Source organism: Vespa crabro, chromosome 2, assembly GCF_910589235.1.
Source record: "Vespa crabro chromosome 2, iyVesCrab1.2, whole genome shotgun sequence".
Taxonomy (NCBI): Eukaryota; Metazoa; Arthropoda; class Insecta; order Hymenoptera; family Vespidae; genus Vespa; species Vespa crabro.
The window spans coordinates 9496575-9515616 of NC_060956.1; the positions used below are offsets into that span (position 1 = coordinate 9496575).

The 19042-nt window shown below is 28.7% G+C and overlaps 2 protein-coding genes across 3 annotated transcripts in view; both read right to left on the reverse strand.

The window, feature by feature from the left end:
• The window catches only part of LOC124421713 (prolyl 4-hydroxylase subunit alpha-2), a 309909-nt gene that overhangs the window by 224586 nt on the left and 66281 nt on the right, over nt 1–19042 (reverse strand). The window lies entirely within an intron of this gene.
• The window catches only part of LOC124421716 (von Hippel-Lindau disease tumor suppressor), a 55573-nt gene continuing 45494 nt past the window's right edge, over nt 8964–19042 (reverse strand). For both annotated transcript variants that reach the window (XM_046957222.1, XM_046957221.1), the window contains exons 2-3: nt 11517–11901; nt 8964–10167 (exon numbers count right to left, since the gene is read on the reverse strand). In XM_046957222.1, the coding sequence (XP_046813178.1) occupies nt 9897–10167; nt 11517–11734 (489 nt within the window). In that variant the 5' untranslated portion in view covers nt 11735–11901 and the 3' untranslated portion in view covers nt 8964–9896. The remainder of the gene's footprint in view (nt 10168–11516; nt 11902–19042) is intronic.

The following is a 19042-nucleotide window of genomic DNA, read 5'->3' on the forward strand; positions in this document are numbered from 1 at the left end:
ACAAGACGATTCTAAAGATCTACGAGAAAATATTTCCGACGTTTTTATTTTATAAATATTTTCTTACTTTTATTCATCAATTAAAGAAAATAAAACCCACACAAACATATGTATGTATAAAGATATATTTAAAAATATATTTTAAGTTTATATTTTATAAATGTTTCAGATATTTATAAATACATAATGAAGGATCATGTTGAAATTTTAACATTTCAGCGAACAGACAAACGTATTCATTAAAATATCTACTTTATCAGTCGTCTCCTCGTAACAGTGCTCATTAATTTTCTCGTGAAAACATTTATTTCTTCGTCGCGAGACGTCTCGAGCATGGTTACCAACGGATCGTACATAAAAAGTAATGATTTTTCGCGTGACGTTACTTATAAAACATGTATTTTCACCGAATTACCATCCAGGACATATCATTTTCTAAAAAAAAATATCTGAAAAGGACGATTATTCGGAACAAGAGGAAATGAAATATCCGGTGAATTTTCAACAAACGACTAGTTAATGTCGTCATTGAGAAAAGTTATGTTATCTTAAACTCGTTTATTTACAGATATCATTTCATTCCACGTCCAGAGACATTAATTATAAATACAATAATTTTTCTTATTAAACTCCTATTGTATTGGATGAATAATTTAACTTTTTCCATAGACTCATACAAATAACTGTTCCTCACTTTTTTTGTATCAAATATTTATGATTTCAAAAAGAAAAAAAAAAGATACTAAAATATTTCTCTGCGGAAAAAACACTTGATACGTCAGGACGTATCTGTAAAAATGGAAGTTAAATTTAAAATGATTTTTGCTAGAAGAAAAAACAACAAAAAATATCCCATATTTTCGGTTCTCCAAATTAAAACTAAATATATGCATAGGTTGGCGAGCCCTCAAAGCTTTTTTTAATGAGATTATTAAAAAATTAACAATCCATTGTTTGAATTATCTCAAAAATTGTAATTACCAGAATAATGATGAAAGACTAGTTTTCCAAAATTTGGACAATATTTTTGTTCCCTATGTAATAATTGTATCTGAAAATAAAGAGAAAGATGTACAGACATCTAAAATAAAGAGAAGAATGTACAGACTATACAAAACGAAGTTAATTCGTCCAATGAATAATCATTGTACTGACCTCTTTCAATCAGTTAAGGTCAGTATCGGATCAGACTCATTCATAATGTATCTATACATAAATAACCAAGCATATATATGCTATATCGTATATAATCGAGTATTAATATATCTATATAAATTAGAATAAAATAGATATGCAGTATGTCTCGTTTAAATGTATACACGCAATAATTTCCCCAAATATTATAAAATGAACGTTTTAAACGAACATCGTACACTGTCAAGAGTGAATACATTGTAGTGATTACTTTTTACGATAAAAAGAAGAGTCCTGCAAAGATCGTATTTAAATTTTTTAATGGAACCTTAGAATCTTTATTATATATTTTCGTAGCTGACATCAAACTGTTTTCAAAACATTATCTACACATGTAATTTGTATAAGCCGTTTTTAAATTATTAAACTACAAATTTGTAAAAATTGTAAAGTAATTTGGATCGGATTTTGAGTGCTTCTAGACGAAAAATTCAATTGAATTAAGCCACATCTCATATTTTTTAGATATAGTTCGATTTTCATACATTTTAAGTGGTAAGATTGATAATTTTTTTACAAAACTCATAAACAATACTCCTTATATGATTTCAATTAAAAAATTAAATAATTTGTTTATAATATAGAAATTCAATAATCTCAAAAATTTTCTGCTTGTTTCTTAAATCATGATTTACTAACAATTAATAAAATAATAATGTACAGTGCAATAATATAATATAAATATAATATTTAAAGGAAACGAGTCTTCGTTCCTTGAGTCTCGTTAGATTTAGATTTTTTATGAAAGTTGGTCCATCATAAAATTTTACATTTTCATGTTCTTTTACGAGGTAACTTTGTTTATTTACAAGACAGAAAATAAAAGGATAAGAAGAAGAGAAAACAGAAGAGGATAGGATAGAATCGGACAAAATAGAAAAGGTTCAGTTTGGCTCGACAGGGTCTGCTGGATTTTGGACGGCTTGGATCTAGGTTTCGACAGGGATTTTGTCTGGGGTTTTCTTTTTTTGGTGTTTTGTCTATATTTTCTCTAAGCCTTTTGCCCAAAATTTTGTCTGAGCTTTGGTTTGAGATTTTATCCGAGATTTTGTCTGGGATTTTATGAATTAAACATAGTGTGTATATATATACACATACATTTATTATTATTGTATATATATATGTATATATATACACATACATTTATTATTATTATTATGTTTTTTTAAACTTCCCTTTTATCGGAGTATCTGACTGATTTGACGAGCCTTTTCCAAGTTTAATCCTCCTGTTCTATATTTAATAAAGTGCGTACTATTGTGCATATTTTTAATATAACCACTCTCTGGATCTTTTCGTATGCACGCGGATATATGTTTAATGGTTTAAGGTATTTTTTCAAGACATAGGAAGTGATTCCTGTTACGAATATTATTAGTGTTACTACGTACACAATTCAAACAACCTTTGCATTTGTGTTTTCAACATCCTTTGTATTTCCTGTGCCAGTGAAGTCTATTATCTATTTTTTCTCTATATTTGAGTTGTACGTTGTTATAGTTTGATATTAAGATATCAATGAGCTATGTTATTTTATTCCATTCGTGCGAAAATCCGAGGTCTGAACAATTCTATTTCACTGTTTCGTTTATGTGTATCGTTAAATCTCAGTATATTATATTTTATAGTCTTCTGTTTTTATTGTATTATTGGTATTTAAGTACACCAATAATTTGTACAGTGCGTTTTGTTTTCTTCCAGTTTGTATGTATCGACTATTGCTTTATGTATCATTTTGATTGCAGCATTGTATGTGTCTAGGTATGCCATCCCTGCTATTAGTTTTCATCATCCAATTATGTGATCTATTATTTTTAACCGTTGTTTGCTCTTTTTGCATTTTGTCCGTTTGCATGTTTAGTCCTGTATGATTATTGCGAATCTTTCTATTTCCGGGAATAATTGCATATAAAAAAAATTGGATATAATAAATCTATATGTAACTACATGTATAAATTTATTTTTTTTATTATTATTATTATATTATGAATATTATATATACATGTGTGTGTGTGTGTGTGTGTGTGTGTGTGTGTGTGTGTGTGTGTGTGTGTGTGTGTGTGTAATGTATAGAATAATTCATATAAGATATTTACTTCTCTTTATATTTATCATTATCGTATGACGGTATGACGTTTTATTCATAGTATAAAATTTATAGACGAGATTATGGAAGATGGCAGAAGTCACGCAATAACGATTAGAACGAATTACGTTGTACTAAAGGATCGTAGGAGATCACTACGATAGGAATAACAAATCGAAATCTTGATAGTCAACCGTGTCGCCTACACGAACTGAGTTCGTCTTATACCGAATAAGGTATAAAATGTAACGTTATACTTAAGTTATATCATCCGAGAAAATCACATCACGAGAGAGAGCGAAAGAGAGAAAGAGAGAGAAAGAGAGAGAGAGAGAGAGAGAGAGAGAGATATGGGATTTATTTACGACAAAGATAGGACAACTGGATAGAAAACATAGAGATACTATTCCTATGGGTTTAATTTAGCAAAGTAAAATTGGAAGACGTGAATGCATTTTTCTCTTATCTCAGTTTTGTCTTCTTATATGTTACTTATATTGTGTATGTGGTAGTATAAATTATAAATTAAATAATTATATTATAATTATAATATTATAAATTATAATATAATTGTATAATTTATAACGTATTATAAGCTATTAAGTTGTTATGATTGACGATGAATGATTCTTATAAATTATATGTTCACATATACAATATACATACACACACATATATGCAGGTTGTGCGTCAATAGATATCAGAACAAAAACTTCAACCGCAACTGGTTAAAGTTACAAGAAAGTGTAATAAAGAAAAGTTATATAGCTTTGACAATGAGTCAGCTACCCAGTGCATATAAATATATTTCTTTTTTATTCGTGATCTTAAATAATGACGGTTAATATAATTTTGTTTAATCGACACTTATAATTTTTTTGTTCATTTATATAATAATAACCATTTGCAATTGAAATTATATCTAATAAAAAATAGTTATGATGGATCGTTTACGAAACAATCTATATTTTAAACATTACAGTAATTACTTTCTCATACTACAATTTCAAAAATAATCGGCATATAATGATATTTTCACTGATGTTCACTGATTTTCAACTCGTAAAAATATACGACTACTTGATTCATAAATAATATATTCATATAGTATGCAGTATGAATTACAATACGATATGAATTAGTTGTCAAAATAATAAAAGTAATTCCGAGAATAATTACTTGTATTTATTTTAAAATTTCGCTATATTATAGATTTAATCGATATCCAAAAAAAAGAATTTATATATTTGTAAAAATAGAAAAATTATTTCTTCTTTTATATAACTTCCCACATATAACTTGTTTACAGAGATAACATAAATCCAAACATATTGAACATCATCTCACAGATTAAATCCAGTCGCTTTTTTCGATATATAATAAATAAATGAATCTTCTTTAAGGGAGACATTTACATTTGGATTTGCCTAAGTTTTTAGCAAATTATGTTACATAGTGAGGAGCACAACTACGAAAGCGTTTCGATATACACGTTTCGCAACGGACCAGCGATAATAGTCGATTTACACGGAGGATCTTTTCCTTTTATTATTTATTTATTGCTCGGCTCGACAAATTAATGAAAACTAGGTATTTGACTAAAAATCCCTAAGCTCGGATAAAGATGGCAACGTGTTTTTTATCTATGCGTTTTCTAGACAACGAGTTCCCAAGGGCAGATATTTCTAATAGTGATATATGATTCTTAGAAGAAAATACTGTGAACAATAGAGGGACAAATGTGTGCATCAACAGATTTTGTTACTTCTGAAACATTTCCTACATTCTTCAGCGTACTGAAGATTGGATTAATTTTCTTTAACATTTTGTCTGATGTGTCTGTCACGGGTCTTTTCATTAATTGCGTGAACAACCAGGTGAGAAAGGTCCTGGTTCTTTATTTTTTTTTAACCTTCTTCATTAGAAATGATTCAGAGAGAGAATAAAAATCCATATGATTTAAATTATGATTTAAAAGACAAGAATAAAATTTTTAAGATTATTGAATTTCTATATTACAAATAACTTTCCTAATTTTTTAATTAAATATGATTATTATTTATAAATTTTATTAATAATTATCAGTCCTACTACTTAAAATATCTGAAAATGGGATTATATCTACAAAATATGAGTCGTCTCATCCGTAAAGCCACCTCACCTCAGAATTACTCTTTAAGATTACTATATAGGATATTCTTTTAAACCCTACCTGAAAGATACAGATTGACCAACTCGGATCACTTACTCTTAGCTAATGTAGATTTATAATATTATTAAAATTTAACTTTATTAATATAAATAGTATAATTAAAGTGTTACAACTTAAGATATTACAACTCTTCTCTCTTTTCCTGATTTACTCAAAATTTTACTTGTTACTATTTACTTTGTGTTATCCTTCTTGTTATTCTTTGTTGGTCCACTCAAAACCTTCGTTATTTTACCTCGCTTGATCTACTCATGACTGGCCCTCCGTTGTTTTTTTTCAATCACGTACACCCCATAGCCTTTTTCATTTCCACTCACATATGTACACACGCATACGGTAATTCTTATTGCTTTTATGTCGTATTCCTTTATTTCGTTGTCTATCTTACTCATGTTGCATTTCCATTTCACTCACTTTTTCAATATCTCACCCCTTCTCTTCCTTTCATAAACAATGCATCTTACAAAGGACAGACCACACTCTGTTTGACTGCCAACTGATTTGTCTCATACACATGGACACAGTTAACTAATGCTAAAACCTTCAAATCCATATATATATATATATATATATATATATATATATATATATATATATAATTTGATCTAAGTCCACATACACAAATATGACAAGTTTACTCTGAATAAAATGTTATTTTACATTTTTAATTTAATATTTTTCCAGACTAGTTATATCCTTACCGATTATGACATGATTTTCAGAACACTGTTTATATCTTCTCTTTCACATGGACTTCATTATATTTTAATAACTATTTTTCTTTATTCCCATCCGCACAACTGGCTGGATGAAACGTACGAGAGCCAACATTTCAGATTAGCACGCGTTAAACTTATAATCCAATCTGTTTAATGCAGTCGGTCCTACTAGAAGGATGAGAGAAAGGCTTTCGTCGTTAGCATACATACATACGTCTTCTCAGTGATGTATTAAAAGTACGTATTAAAAATGCAACGAAGAGGGAGAAAATGTAGAATAAGAGAGATATGCAATGTTTGCATTTATTTGCAATTCAAATAATTACGCTGATTTACACGATAACAAGGAAGGACTTACCGATCTGATGAAAATTAAACTCTTTGTTTTCAACCAGATGGAGATGCTGCTTGTTTATCCGAGTGTATTGTCGAAAATGGCGTTTAAAAAATATTTCATTTTTAAACGCACGATTTCTTTTTCTTTTTATTTTTCTATTTTTTTTTCTTTTATACGAATAATAAATATTATAAAAAAAAACGAATAAAATAATAATAAAAGTTTATAAATTAAAACGAATCGTCTTACCGATTGTCATGTCAATTTTATTGTCGATTCTTGTATCTATTTTGTATTTTTAAAATTGGATCGATGATTCCAAATTTACATTCGAAACATTCTGTTACCTAGTAAATACAATATATTATCAAATGATTTGGAATACATGAAGAGCGAGAAAAATGGATACTCAGAAGGATAAAGGATAAAGAATAAATCCTCATAGAGCTTCGCGCAACACTCTCTTAAAGATTATAAATGGTTTATGGTTAAAATATCATAGAAAAGATAAAGTAAAAGTTTAAGTGTCTAATATATCGCTTTCTCAAGTGTTGATACCGTAAAGAAAAATACAAAAAAGAAGAAAACAGCTCTAAAATGTAGGTGTAAAAGGATCGCTCAACTTGTGTAAACCTCGATAACCTATAGCAGGATTGACCGATCCTACGACAATAAGGTGAATCACAGTGTAAATCACTCTTTGTTAGCTAGGATGTTTGTGTTTACAAGCTCGTTTTACGACTTTACGGTTCTAAGACTCGCAGTTCTATTTTCAACGGACACTCAATGAAAATGTTTATATACTTATCGTTGTGATAAATCATTATATTTTTGATATAAAAATAATATTAAAATAATTAATAACATAGAGAGAAAGAGAAAGAGAAATAAAAACAAGTGGAATGTTATAATCGTTTTTTAAATATAATTAAATCCCTCGCATGACCAACTGTTTGAAATATTATTTTTTTATACCAAAAATATGTTATCATTTTGACTCGAATATCATTAAAACATATTTATTATTTTGTCAAAAAAGTTGCATGTACACACGTGTACATAAAGGGCTGAATAAAATATAAAAAACAAAGAAAGGAAAAGAAAGATTATTTCAGATTAACGTCTAAATTGCTATCCACGTACGTATATTTACATATGTATGCTTTTTACATATACATGGCGCACGAGAGGGATTTAAAGAAATTAATAATTAAGATACAATTATACACATAAACTTATTAGTTTAAAGATTTTAAACTTATTAGTAAAAATAAATTTATAGTATATGTAATCATACAATGTATAAACATACATAGCAGTCGAAACTGTTTAATATTTAAATAAGAAAAACATACTATATAATGCCCAATATACTTGGTACAATCTTTTGACTACACAAAATAAATGCAAAATATTTTATAATAATTGTTCAATTAATTAAATAAGTTATTAAGATATGCGCATACATAATTATGAATGTTATTTTTCGATGGAAAATTATTAAAAGAAAAAAAAAGAAAGAAAAAAGTATAGATAGAGCATGAAAATAGTCGGGCAGATCGGCTTAATAACTTCGTAACGAATTGCGATAACGAAGTTGGTTTATCTTCATAACACAATCTCATATCTTCCAAAAGACCTCTAAACTTAAAACTTGCTTCGAATTTCCGTGATGATTACGACGATTACTTAATTACCGAACTGTTCGAGAGTACAATGAAATTTGAAAGTTAACATTAAATGGCGAAAGAATCGATTAAAACTTATTAACGTTACTTAAACTATGAATGATTATATTTAAAGCGATCCAACGAGATCGATTTTGTTTAAAATTCTTATTAGAAATGAACATTATTTAAGTTACATTCGAAATGAACATTAAAACGTTCTAAAGATATTTCAGTTTACTTTAATCGATATTAATCTTTAAAAAACTTTAGCGAAAAATACCGAACAAATTCAAAATAGTATTCTAGTAGATAAACCATTCTCTTTAAAATATTTGTCGAACGATCGTTGTCCGCTTTACGAAGACTTACTAACATTTTAATTCATTAAATAAAAATAATAATAATAATAATAATAATAATAATAATAATAATAATAATAATAATAATAATAATAATAATAATAATAATAATTGATTGAATTAGTAAATATATTTTTTAATACAATCATCTTAATACGCGAAATATAATTTTTTATGAATAAATTTAATTTATTTGATATCTCTCGTTCGATCTTGTCCTTTATTCGTACGATTTTAAACTTATTATTTTCTACAGACATAGCAAAGTTGTAATATATTTATAATATTAATACATGTACATTAATATGAAATTGGTATTTTGATCTATTTTTTTTTTCCATTACATACTTATTAAATATATGGTAAATAGTGTATGTACGTACATAAATACATAAATACATACATACATACATACATACATACACTTTGAGATATAATCTTAAAATAAAAAAATTTATAGTTAATGTTAAAATTTATAGATTAAGTAAAAAATTAATGGCTTATAAACAACAAATAGGTAACGTGAGCGATTCGATCGATATAAGTCACACACACACACACACACGCGCGCGCGCGCGCGCACACACACACACACACACGCACACGCACGCACGCACATATCCTGTGACTATTCTCCATAAAATATATTAAGACTTAATAGTTAAACTTTAAGCTTAAAGATGTTACATTTATTTTAATAGTTAAACTTTAAGCTTAAAGATGTTACATTTATTTTAATATTTTAATTATTTTATATTTAAAGAAGGAGAATTTCGATATCAAATTGTTCTCTTTCTCCACAACGATAAGTATTCGTTTCACATTTTTCCCTCAATACACGGTCCCTCCTCAACTTTTCAATGTTTTATTGTTCACATTCACCGCTTCAAAATGAGATGGAAAACAATTTGAAACTCGGTTCGGATTTACATAGTATCAATGTAATGTTGAAAATTCGAATTCTCTCATTACAAGCTATCAAAATAAAAAATAATAGAAAAATCGATATGAAAGAGGAATAGTAATAATAGTAACGATACGACGAGTGAATGATTTTTTAAACAATTGTCAATAACGTACTTCTCACAAATTTTTTTTTTTCAATGGAAGAACAAAAATCCAAAATTTACTAAAGTGTAACGACATTAGATCGAAGAGAACAATTGGAAAAAATGTAACTGTGCGTTTTGAAACTTAAAAAAGAAAAAAAGAAAAGAAAAGAAAGAAAAAGAAAAAGTGAAATTATCGAACGGTTAACTCAAAGCGAATGTACTATCGAGACGTAGAAGCCTTGGTGATCCATGGATATCCAGAAATTGTTACAAATCCTCTTCATTATTGTTTTTGCTTGGTAGCCTTGAAGCAAGCTCGTATTGAAGACTCCTTGGAATGTCGAGTTTGAAAACTTGCTCCTTATGTTTAAGAAAATTTTTGATTGCTCTTAATGACAATTCAAATAGTGTGTACATCGGTGTCATAATATTGGCGTTCGTTCTGTCGATTCTATGTGGAAGATATTGCCTCCTTGCATTCAAACATTTTTCCAGCCATGGCTCGGGAAAAAATACGTCTCTCTGGTTCACCAAATACCTGCAAAACGTTTGCTCTGTTCCTATTCTCTTTCCTTTTATTATTCGATTTCTAATAAATTATTATTATGTAACAAAATTCACGAAAAATAATGTAACGTCGTCGTTTTACCATCGCGATAGTTCAACTCGTGATACTTTTTAAATCTCCATAATAAAATGCCATTTTGAAAATCAAATTTTACATTCACATATAAGGCTCTGCGACAATCGTGTTATTCTTTATGGTGAAGAATTTTCATCTCAGTCTCATTCTATAAGAGATATATTATTCATTCATAATTATCCTACAGAGACGTGTCATCTGTATGATAGAGATATTTGCGTATAGTGAAGATGAAAAACAATGAAATAATGAAAAATTCGATTTATTATCTTTTCATCTCTTTAACACAATTTAATTAAGCTTCCACACGAATAAATTTAATGAACGTATCCAACGATTAATTAACAGAATTATCTGATAATTGAAATAAAAAAAGAAGGATAATTCTCACTTTAAATGTCAATATATATTGTTACAAAATAATCATTATAAAATAATAATAATAAAGAATTCATCGAAAACTATTCTCTATTTTAAATAATCAAAATATCAGTCGAGCTTATATTTATTGTTTCTTTATCAATAGAAGCTACCTTTTCATAAAAGTATTATCCGTATATGTTTTTCGCTTGCTTTTATTAAATGTAATTCGATTTTCCTTACATACAAATATTATTATCACACAAAACAACGATATACGTTATAACATAATCACGAAAAAATAACATGAAAAAAACATGGGAAGAAAGAAAACTCGACCGCATGAAAAGAAAACTCTCACCTAAAGAATTTATTGCGGTAAATGTACAATTTCGTAATAGAATAACATAAATTTGATGTACCTCGCATCAATCAATTTATAATTAATTTTTATGAATATTTGTTCGTAATAATATCGATTCAATTATTGAAAATTCCATATAATAATTAACATGAATACTCTTTCATTTACCAATTCATTACTGTAATCGTCAATCATTTTTGAAATTGAATACATGCGAAAAAAAAGAAAATCAATTCTCTCGTTTCTCGATCGTAAAACGTAAACGAATTGCATGTAATGTAAATTAAATGAATCTCAAAATGATATCGAACGAACTTTTCTCCGATCTAAATTTATATATACAATGTTTCAAGCGAATTAAACCGAATATAAATCATTCTTGATTATCGTCTGCCAATTATTTTAGTATCACTTTAATCGAAATGCACGAGTGAAAAATCTCTCTGAGAGGAAAATCGAATGTACGATTTTAATCATGTTTATGGAAAAGAAAAAACATGATTTATGAAAGTATTCTCACCTTTCTTTCGTCTCATCATCGACGAAGATCCAAGGATGTGTTACAAAAGTGTCGATGTCTACGTAACTACCTGGATATAAAGTGCCATAACTGATAGCCTGACCTTGATAATCGATCCAATAAAGGGCAACGATGCGTGTTGTACAGTTCGTAAATCTGACGAATGATATTTGGCTGTTGTCAAGTGAACGTAAAAAAGGTTCTTCGTTTCCAGCCATTTTTTTACAAACTTCTTTCTTGTTTGACTTTCTCCTATTTTTCTTCCCTCTCACGTGCTTTCTCTGTCTCTCTCTCTCTCTCTCTCTCTCTCTCTCTCTCTTTCTCTCTTTCTCTTTCTCTTTCTTTCTTTTTCTTTCACGTCCTTTCTTGGTACGATTTTCGATGACTGAAAATGAAATCGAAGAAGCCTTACGTTAATTACAAACAATATGTAACTTTCCATTTAGTTTTCCATTCTCTCGTTTACTCCTTGTATTAAGAAGGTTTATTTGTATTACGTTATACTGCAGTAAAATGAAAATTTTTGAATTATACATCTATTATTATCAAACAACACGTGCGAAAATAGATGATAGAAGGATGAATAAAATATTCGTAAGCTGGAACACGAAGCATGGAATAATATGGTTTACATAGTGTGTTTCGTGTTACAAGAGAGTTTATTGTTGATCGATGCAAACGAAATTAACTTCGTAATTAAATCCAGTTTACTCGATATGATTAACGAATGGTGGTTTCTATTATTTCACAATATTTTGATACATGAGACACAATTATGAACGTAAGTACGTACTCTATTTCATTTATTATAATATAATAATTGTATATGCAACAATACCATAACGATAAACAATTCGTGTACTAGATCATTTCTTTAACGATCCAACAAAGTTGGATTCACGTTATCCGATGTGAATTTGAAATTCTCGAGTTTATTTGGAATATATTATTTGTATTAACGAGAATCATTCGATTTACAGAGTACATGGAGATAAAAGAAAAACGAAAAGAAACTTGTGATCTTTGTAAACAATTCACTTGACCAAATTGCGAAACCAAGAGGAATTAACGTTCTAGCATCTATCGACACGTAACCACAATGAGCATCGAATTATGCTATAAACGCTATTTACATTGTAACCACGATTATCTTCTTCGTTCATGCAAACATCGAGATTTTTGAACTCTCTTGTAATCCCATCGTTCATTATCGATATCATTTATTTCAAATAGCGATCCACTAATTCGAAAGAAATATAATATCGAGTTATTTTAATAATCACTTCGAACTGTTTCCATTTACGATACTTTAATTAAACTGTCTGTGATACAAGTTTTATCACATATAAAAGAAAAATTATATATATATAAATATATGTACAAGGGATGCCATAAATATTTGAGTAAAAAAGATATCTCGCGATTGGTTGAATTTGAATATGAAAATTTAATAAGATAAAAGAATTCTGACGGCTTTGAATTAGATACAAAATGCGTGTAAAAAAAATGATCTTTTTTACTCATAACCTTTTAGTTACAAAGGTCATAGTTCATTTTTCTATTCTTTTTTTTTTTTTTTAATGGATACTTATAACTTTTTTGGTATATTTACACAATAGTAATTATTTGCAATTAAATACAAATCAAATACAATATTGTATTTGATAAAAATTTATTACAATACATCGTTTACAAATTAATCGGCATCTTAACAACTGACCAATAGATTCACATTGTATTGCAAATCATACTCCATGCTATACGAATACATTATATAATATATAAATTCATTATATAAATATGCCAAAAGTTATAGATATTCAATTAAAAAAAAAAAAGAAAATTACGTCGATCTTCATAACTCAAAAAGTTCATAATTAAAAAAAAAAAAAAAAAAAAAAATAAACTTTGACCAGTTGCAAGTTATCTACTCGGATATTTATAGACACACACTCCAAATAAACAATATAAAATTTATGATTTAACATTAAAATAACTATATTATACTAATTGTAGCTATAAGTTATATTATACGAATAGTAATCTTTGTATATAAATTAATAATTAAGTACTCGTACCATTCTTATGGGAAAGTGTATTTTTGAAATTTTTGGTTAACTTTTAGATATGTTGTGACAAATTCATAGCAAATATCTCAATGAATACAATTTGATCCTACGAGCCGCTTCCGCACAACAAACTCTAGAAGATTCAGATTTAACATTTTTCGAGTCGATCGAATGTGCGCGCAAGCGCCCGTTTTACCTTTTCTCCTTTAGGAGAAGAAAATGGAATAATATTTGAATAATATAAATATATATATACGTATATGTGATACGATGTAACTTTAAATTTATACAATAAATGGTTAAATGGTTAAGGAACGTACCACAACCATAATTTTAATGTAATAAAGAATGATATAAAACTAAATGGTAATTCAATCAAAATTGTAAATATATTGTTTACTTTAACTAACTTTTATAATTAACGTAGAAATGACATAAAAAAAAAAAACATCAGAAATAATATAGAATGATCGTGATAACTGAGAAGAGACCTGAAGAGACATGATTATCTTTGTAATATATAGCTATAATCTTCGAATTCAGACAAGGATAAAAGTTCTAACCTTCGCGGAAAGTTCGCAGCCACCGCGAAAAAGAGTGGCCGCGATAAATCTCCAAAGATATACGGAATAACTTCTTATTGCCCCTCCTCGAGAAACATAAATCTTGCTTTTCCTGTCATCGCTAATTCCGACTCTGACGCACGATGACCCCAACTCTGCATTCGATCCTCAAAGGAATAACGTTCGCGATTCTCGTTTTCGTTACTTCAAAACGAAAGTAACGATCGACGATTTGATCAGAAAATAAATCGTTAATCCTCGAAAACTTTATGTGACTTTGAAATAACGCATCCATATATTTGTATTTTACAAGTTCTATTTCATTTTTCATCTTTCTTTTTCTTCACCACAAACCGACGCATCTTATTAATCTATCATTTCTTTTTGATCGAAGAATTTGTTTATTTTCAATTGCCTATTTCTCAATATCGCAATCTTGTTTATTTTTTCATTGGTTTAAGAACCAAAGAAAAAAAAATAACTATAAAGTTTTTGCAATAATCGTCTGTTTTTGTTCCGTTTGTGTATTAATTTTGTATTTATTTACACATAATATAGTTTTTTGACTTCAAAGTCATAACGAATTATAACAATAAAATATCGAGTATTTTTGATAATATTTGTGTGAATGTTATAGGTTTTAATCACTTCAATTTCTAAAATATAGCTATAATCTTCTATATTTTAGAAATTGAAGTGATTAAAATGATGAATTTGAATATAAAAAAAATATATAATTATTAATGATGATAATAAATCCATAAAAAAAATCTCTATCATGGAAAAATAATACTATATTAAAAGAAATTTCCTAGAAAATTATATACTCTTAAAAATATCCCTTGTCCGTTCCATGCAGAAGTATTCTTTCTTACGATCCTGAAACATCTTATTTTCCTATTGACTACTTTAGAAAATTACTTAATAGAAAATGTCCATCTTTATTTGATTCCAAATGAAAATTGTTTTACGTAGTAAAACTTTCTTATTTAACGTTATATAAATCGGTTATTTAATATTATATAAATTTTTGTCTATAGGAAGGGAAAAAAATTAAAGCTATAGAGGATTAACGAGTTTCATTTGAAGATTTTATTTTTTATTAAACTTAACTTGACTTCATTTGATTAAAAATTTTGCTATCATCCGTAATAATAGTAATAATTATCGTAAATTTCTAATTTAGTAACTGTCAAATAAAAAGTAAAAAAAAATAAATAATTGGACAAACTGGAGAAATCCACGAAGTCGTCTTCAAAGTTCAAACGAATTACATTTAACAAGAAACTTCGCGTGCATGGAAACTTCCTCCTTCTCTTTTCGACCTTTGTGAAGTTTCTCGTAAAAAACAAACGTGAGATTAGAACTTCCTCGTTCATTCTTCTCATTGTGACATCCTTCGTAAAAATTAAACGTGACCGACTCCAAGCACGCACGAAAATCGGGAGGTTTATCGATTCATTCCTATTATTTACTTATTTTACATGCAAAGGCGTAGTATCAATAAATTTTTCTTTAGAATATCAAATAAACCAAAAACGAAAAAAAAAATAAAAAAAAATAAAAGGGAGAAAGAGATAAAGAGAAAGAGAAAATAATCAATAAGAATATTAAACAAATTTTATCGATATCGATTCATTACTTCTTATAATATAATCCACCAAAAAAGAAATAAATATAAAAAATGGAATCATCGATCGTATTATTTTTCCAACCAATTTAAACGAACATCTAATCAATCTTTATCATTACTTAGAGAGAAACATTAATCTTGCCCGCACGTTCTAATCTAAACTAAAATCAATGTCTAAGTAATCAAGAAAATCAAAGAGTATTTCTACGCCACTGAAGGAGGTTAGTCGCAGGCGGTTGACGAAGGCGCATCATCGTTCATCATCCACTTTTTGTTGGCTCACCGAGTCGATCCTAGAATGGATTAGAGGCACTTAGAAAGCCGATAGCGATGGAATCGAGAAGCTATTTCAACTCTCGTGCCATCTAAATTACCCCTTACTGTGCCGTCTGTCGCTTTATAGTATCGACGGTCACCTGTAATTTGCCTTCGCGAGTTCTCTTGGGAAAAGGCTATAGAAAAGGTTGAAAAAAGAGAGGGACATAGAAAGAGAGAGAGAGAGAGAGAGAGAGAGAGAGAGAGAAAGAGGAGGGAGGTAGGGAGGAAGAAAGAGAGAGAGAGAGAGAAACGTTCTCTCTACAAATAAAGTTCTTACTCATTCGATCGATCCGTATCGCCAAGCGAAATTCACGTTTATTTGTTGGAATAGAAGATACTCGACCTTTCGTATTCCTATTTCGAACTTTTATTTCTTATTCCAATATAAAACTTCAAATATGGAAACGCATGACCGCAACTGGAAAACTGTATCTATTATATATATGAAAGTTTGTCCCAATAATAATATTTAAAAAGACTTTAAATAAACAAGAGATATTGGGAAAGAACAATCGATAAAGAGAATCTTTATCGATCTTTTCACATATGTTTACTGATATATGAGATACATCGATCTCTCTTCTGAGAAATAACTTTCGCACGAAATCGTTTGTTGAAAAATATGAATGAGAATTAAACGGTAAGTATCGTTCGAAATAATTGAAGTTCTGTTTTAATATCGTTTGAATCAAATCTTCGATTAAAATAATACAAGACTCATAATTAGATTTTTATACCTTTTTCTTTTATAACGTTTAAAGTATCCAACTTACAATTATGCCATTCTATGAATCTTAAAGATTCTACATATAGGTCAAATTGAATTTGGTAAATGAATAGAATGAGACTAAAAAAAAAAAAAGAAAAAAAATAGAAGAAAAAGAAAAGAAATATAGCTAAAAAAAAAATAAGAAAAAAAATTTTAAATAAATCGAAAATCTCTCAAAGAGAACGAAGTAAAAGTAAAAAAGTTGAGAAAGATCATTATTGACCTGAAATGTTTCTAACGTCTCCTGAGAGATGATTACATTCGAAGGAAGATGAAAAGGAACATAGGTATGGCCTTTCTGATGAATGAAATAAATCACCGTTCTACGTAGACAAAAACAATCAAATCGACTTTATAATATCGTGTAATCAATCGACGGAGATAGGTCGATTGTTGTGCAATATATATATTATATTATACAAGTTTGATGCAATTAATCGGCGAAAGTACTTTACATCATTGATTCAATAGCGAGAAATCAACGATTTAACGAGCTAACATTAGACATCCGTAAATGTCAAAGAAGGATATACTTATAATGATAAAGGTTTGAACACGACGGCCGAGTTGAGTCGAGTTGAATTGCGTAAAATCCTAAGCAGAAGAATTTATCGACTGTCCTACTGTCAACGTTCCTCCTGTCACCTACTTGTTTTACGATAAAAAGAAAGTGACTTATACGAAAAATAACATGAGTATAGACACTAACCTTGCTCTCTTTTATTCTATTACATACAGCCTCTCTCTCTCCTTCTCTCTCTCTCTCCCTCTCTCTCTCTCCCTCTCTCTCTCTCTCTCTCTTCTTCTTTATATCTTTTGTTACGCTTTCTTATCTTCTTCAAATGAGTCAACATTGATCCACTTCTTTTTTATTTACTCTTTTTTTATGAAAAACTTCGAAACGGATAAATATATCCATCAGATATTTTCTTTTTTTTTTCTCTCTTCTTTTCATAAGGCGTATTTATTAAAAATTTTTTTTAAATTTATTTACAACTTTTATTTTCCATCTAATATAGACTCTTGTTTCTTAAGAACATTTCGTTGATTTGAATTATTTAGGAATTCATTAATCTACATGTGTATGTGTGTGTGTGTGTGTGTGTGTGTGTGTGTGTGTGTGTGTATGTGTGTGTGTGTGTATGTGTGTGTATGTGTGTGTGTGTATGTGTGTGTGTGTGTGTGTGTGTATTTATATTTTGTAATATTTATATGAAAAAATTTTTAATTTCATTTAACATTAAGATCATTTCCGTTTAACAATACCGAACGATGATAATTTCTCCTCGAAAACATCAAGACTTTAGGGAAAGATCGAAATAGCGGAACTCCATTTAAGTAGGAGCATAAATTTCTAAGACAATTAACACGAACACTTCCTCCTGATAGATATCCTGCCAAGAAGTCCGTAACAATGTAGACATATCGTATATGCAAGGGTTAACGAGAAAGATAGAGCACTTCGATGAAGTACAAAATCGTTGACTGACGGATCGTTCACTCGACAATGAAATTTGTAACGTTGATGGGCACATCCAATTACGAACGCCCGATTGCTACGAGATTTATGACTCGTACGAATCCAGATATGTTCGCATTTTCGCATACGACTACTAGACCGTCGTCCTTAAATCAACGAAATGATTCAATTGATTAATAGCCAATTAAATTCTGATTCCCTCTCTCTCTCTCTCTCTCTCTCTCTATATATATATATATATATATATATATATATATATATATATATATATATATTTATATCAAACATACTATTATATGTAATATAAAATACACACTTATAAATAAGAAGGACAATGTAAATAATAAAATTTATACTTAAACATTACGTTTTGGTATAATACGGAGGAGAAACATAAAGAGAAAAGAAAAGAAAAGAAAAGAAAGAAAGAAAGAAAATTGTCCAAGTTCATTGCCAAGAAAAAAACGATTCTCTCCACCGTTAAATCTTAACGTGATCTTTCAATTAATTAATTAAACGCAAGCAATCCTTTCTTTCTTATACGTGCATTGATACACGATAGATTGGTTTGTAAGCAAATTATCGGCCCTATTTCACAATCTGCGAAAGCTCAAATTACGATGTAAAAGCGTATCTGCTGACGCTAACAAATTTACACCGATTTAGAGAGGTGACGAGAAAGAGAGGAAGAGGA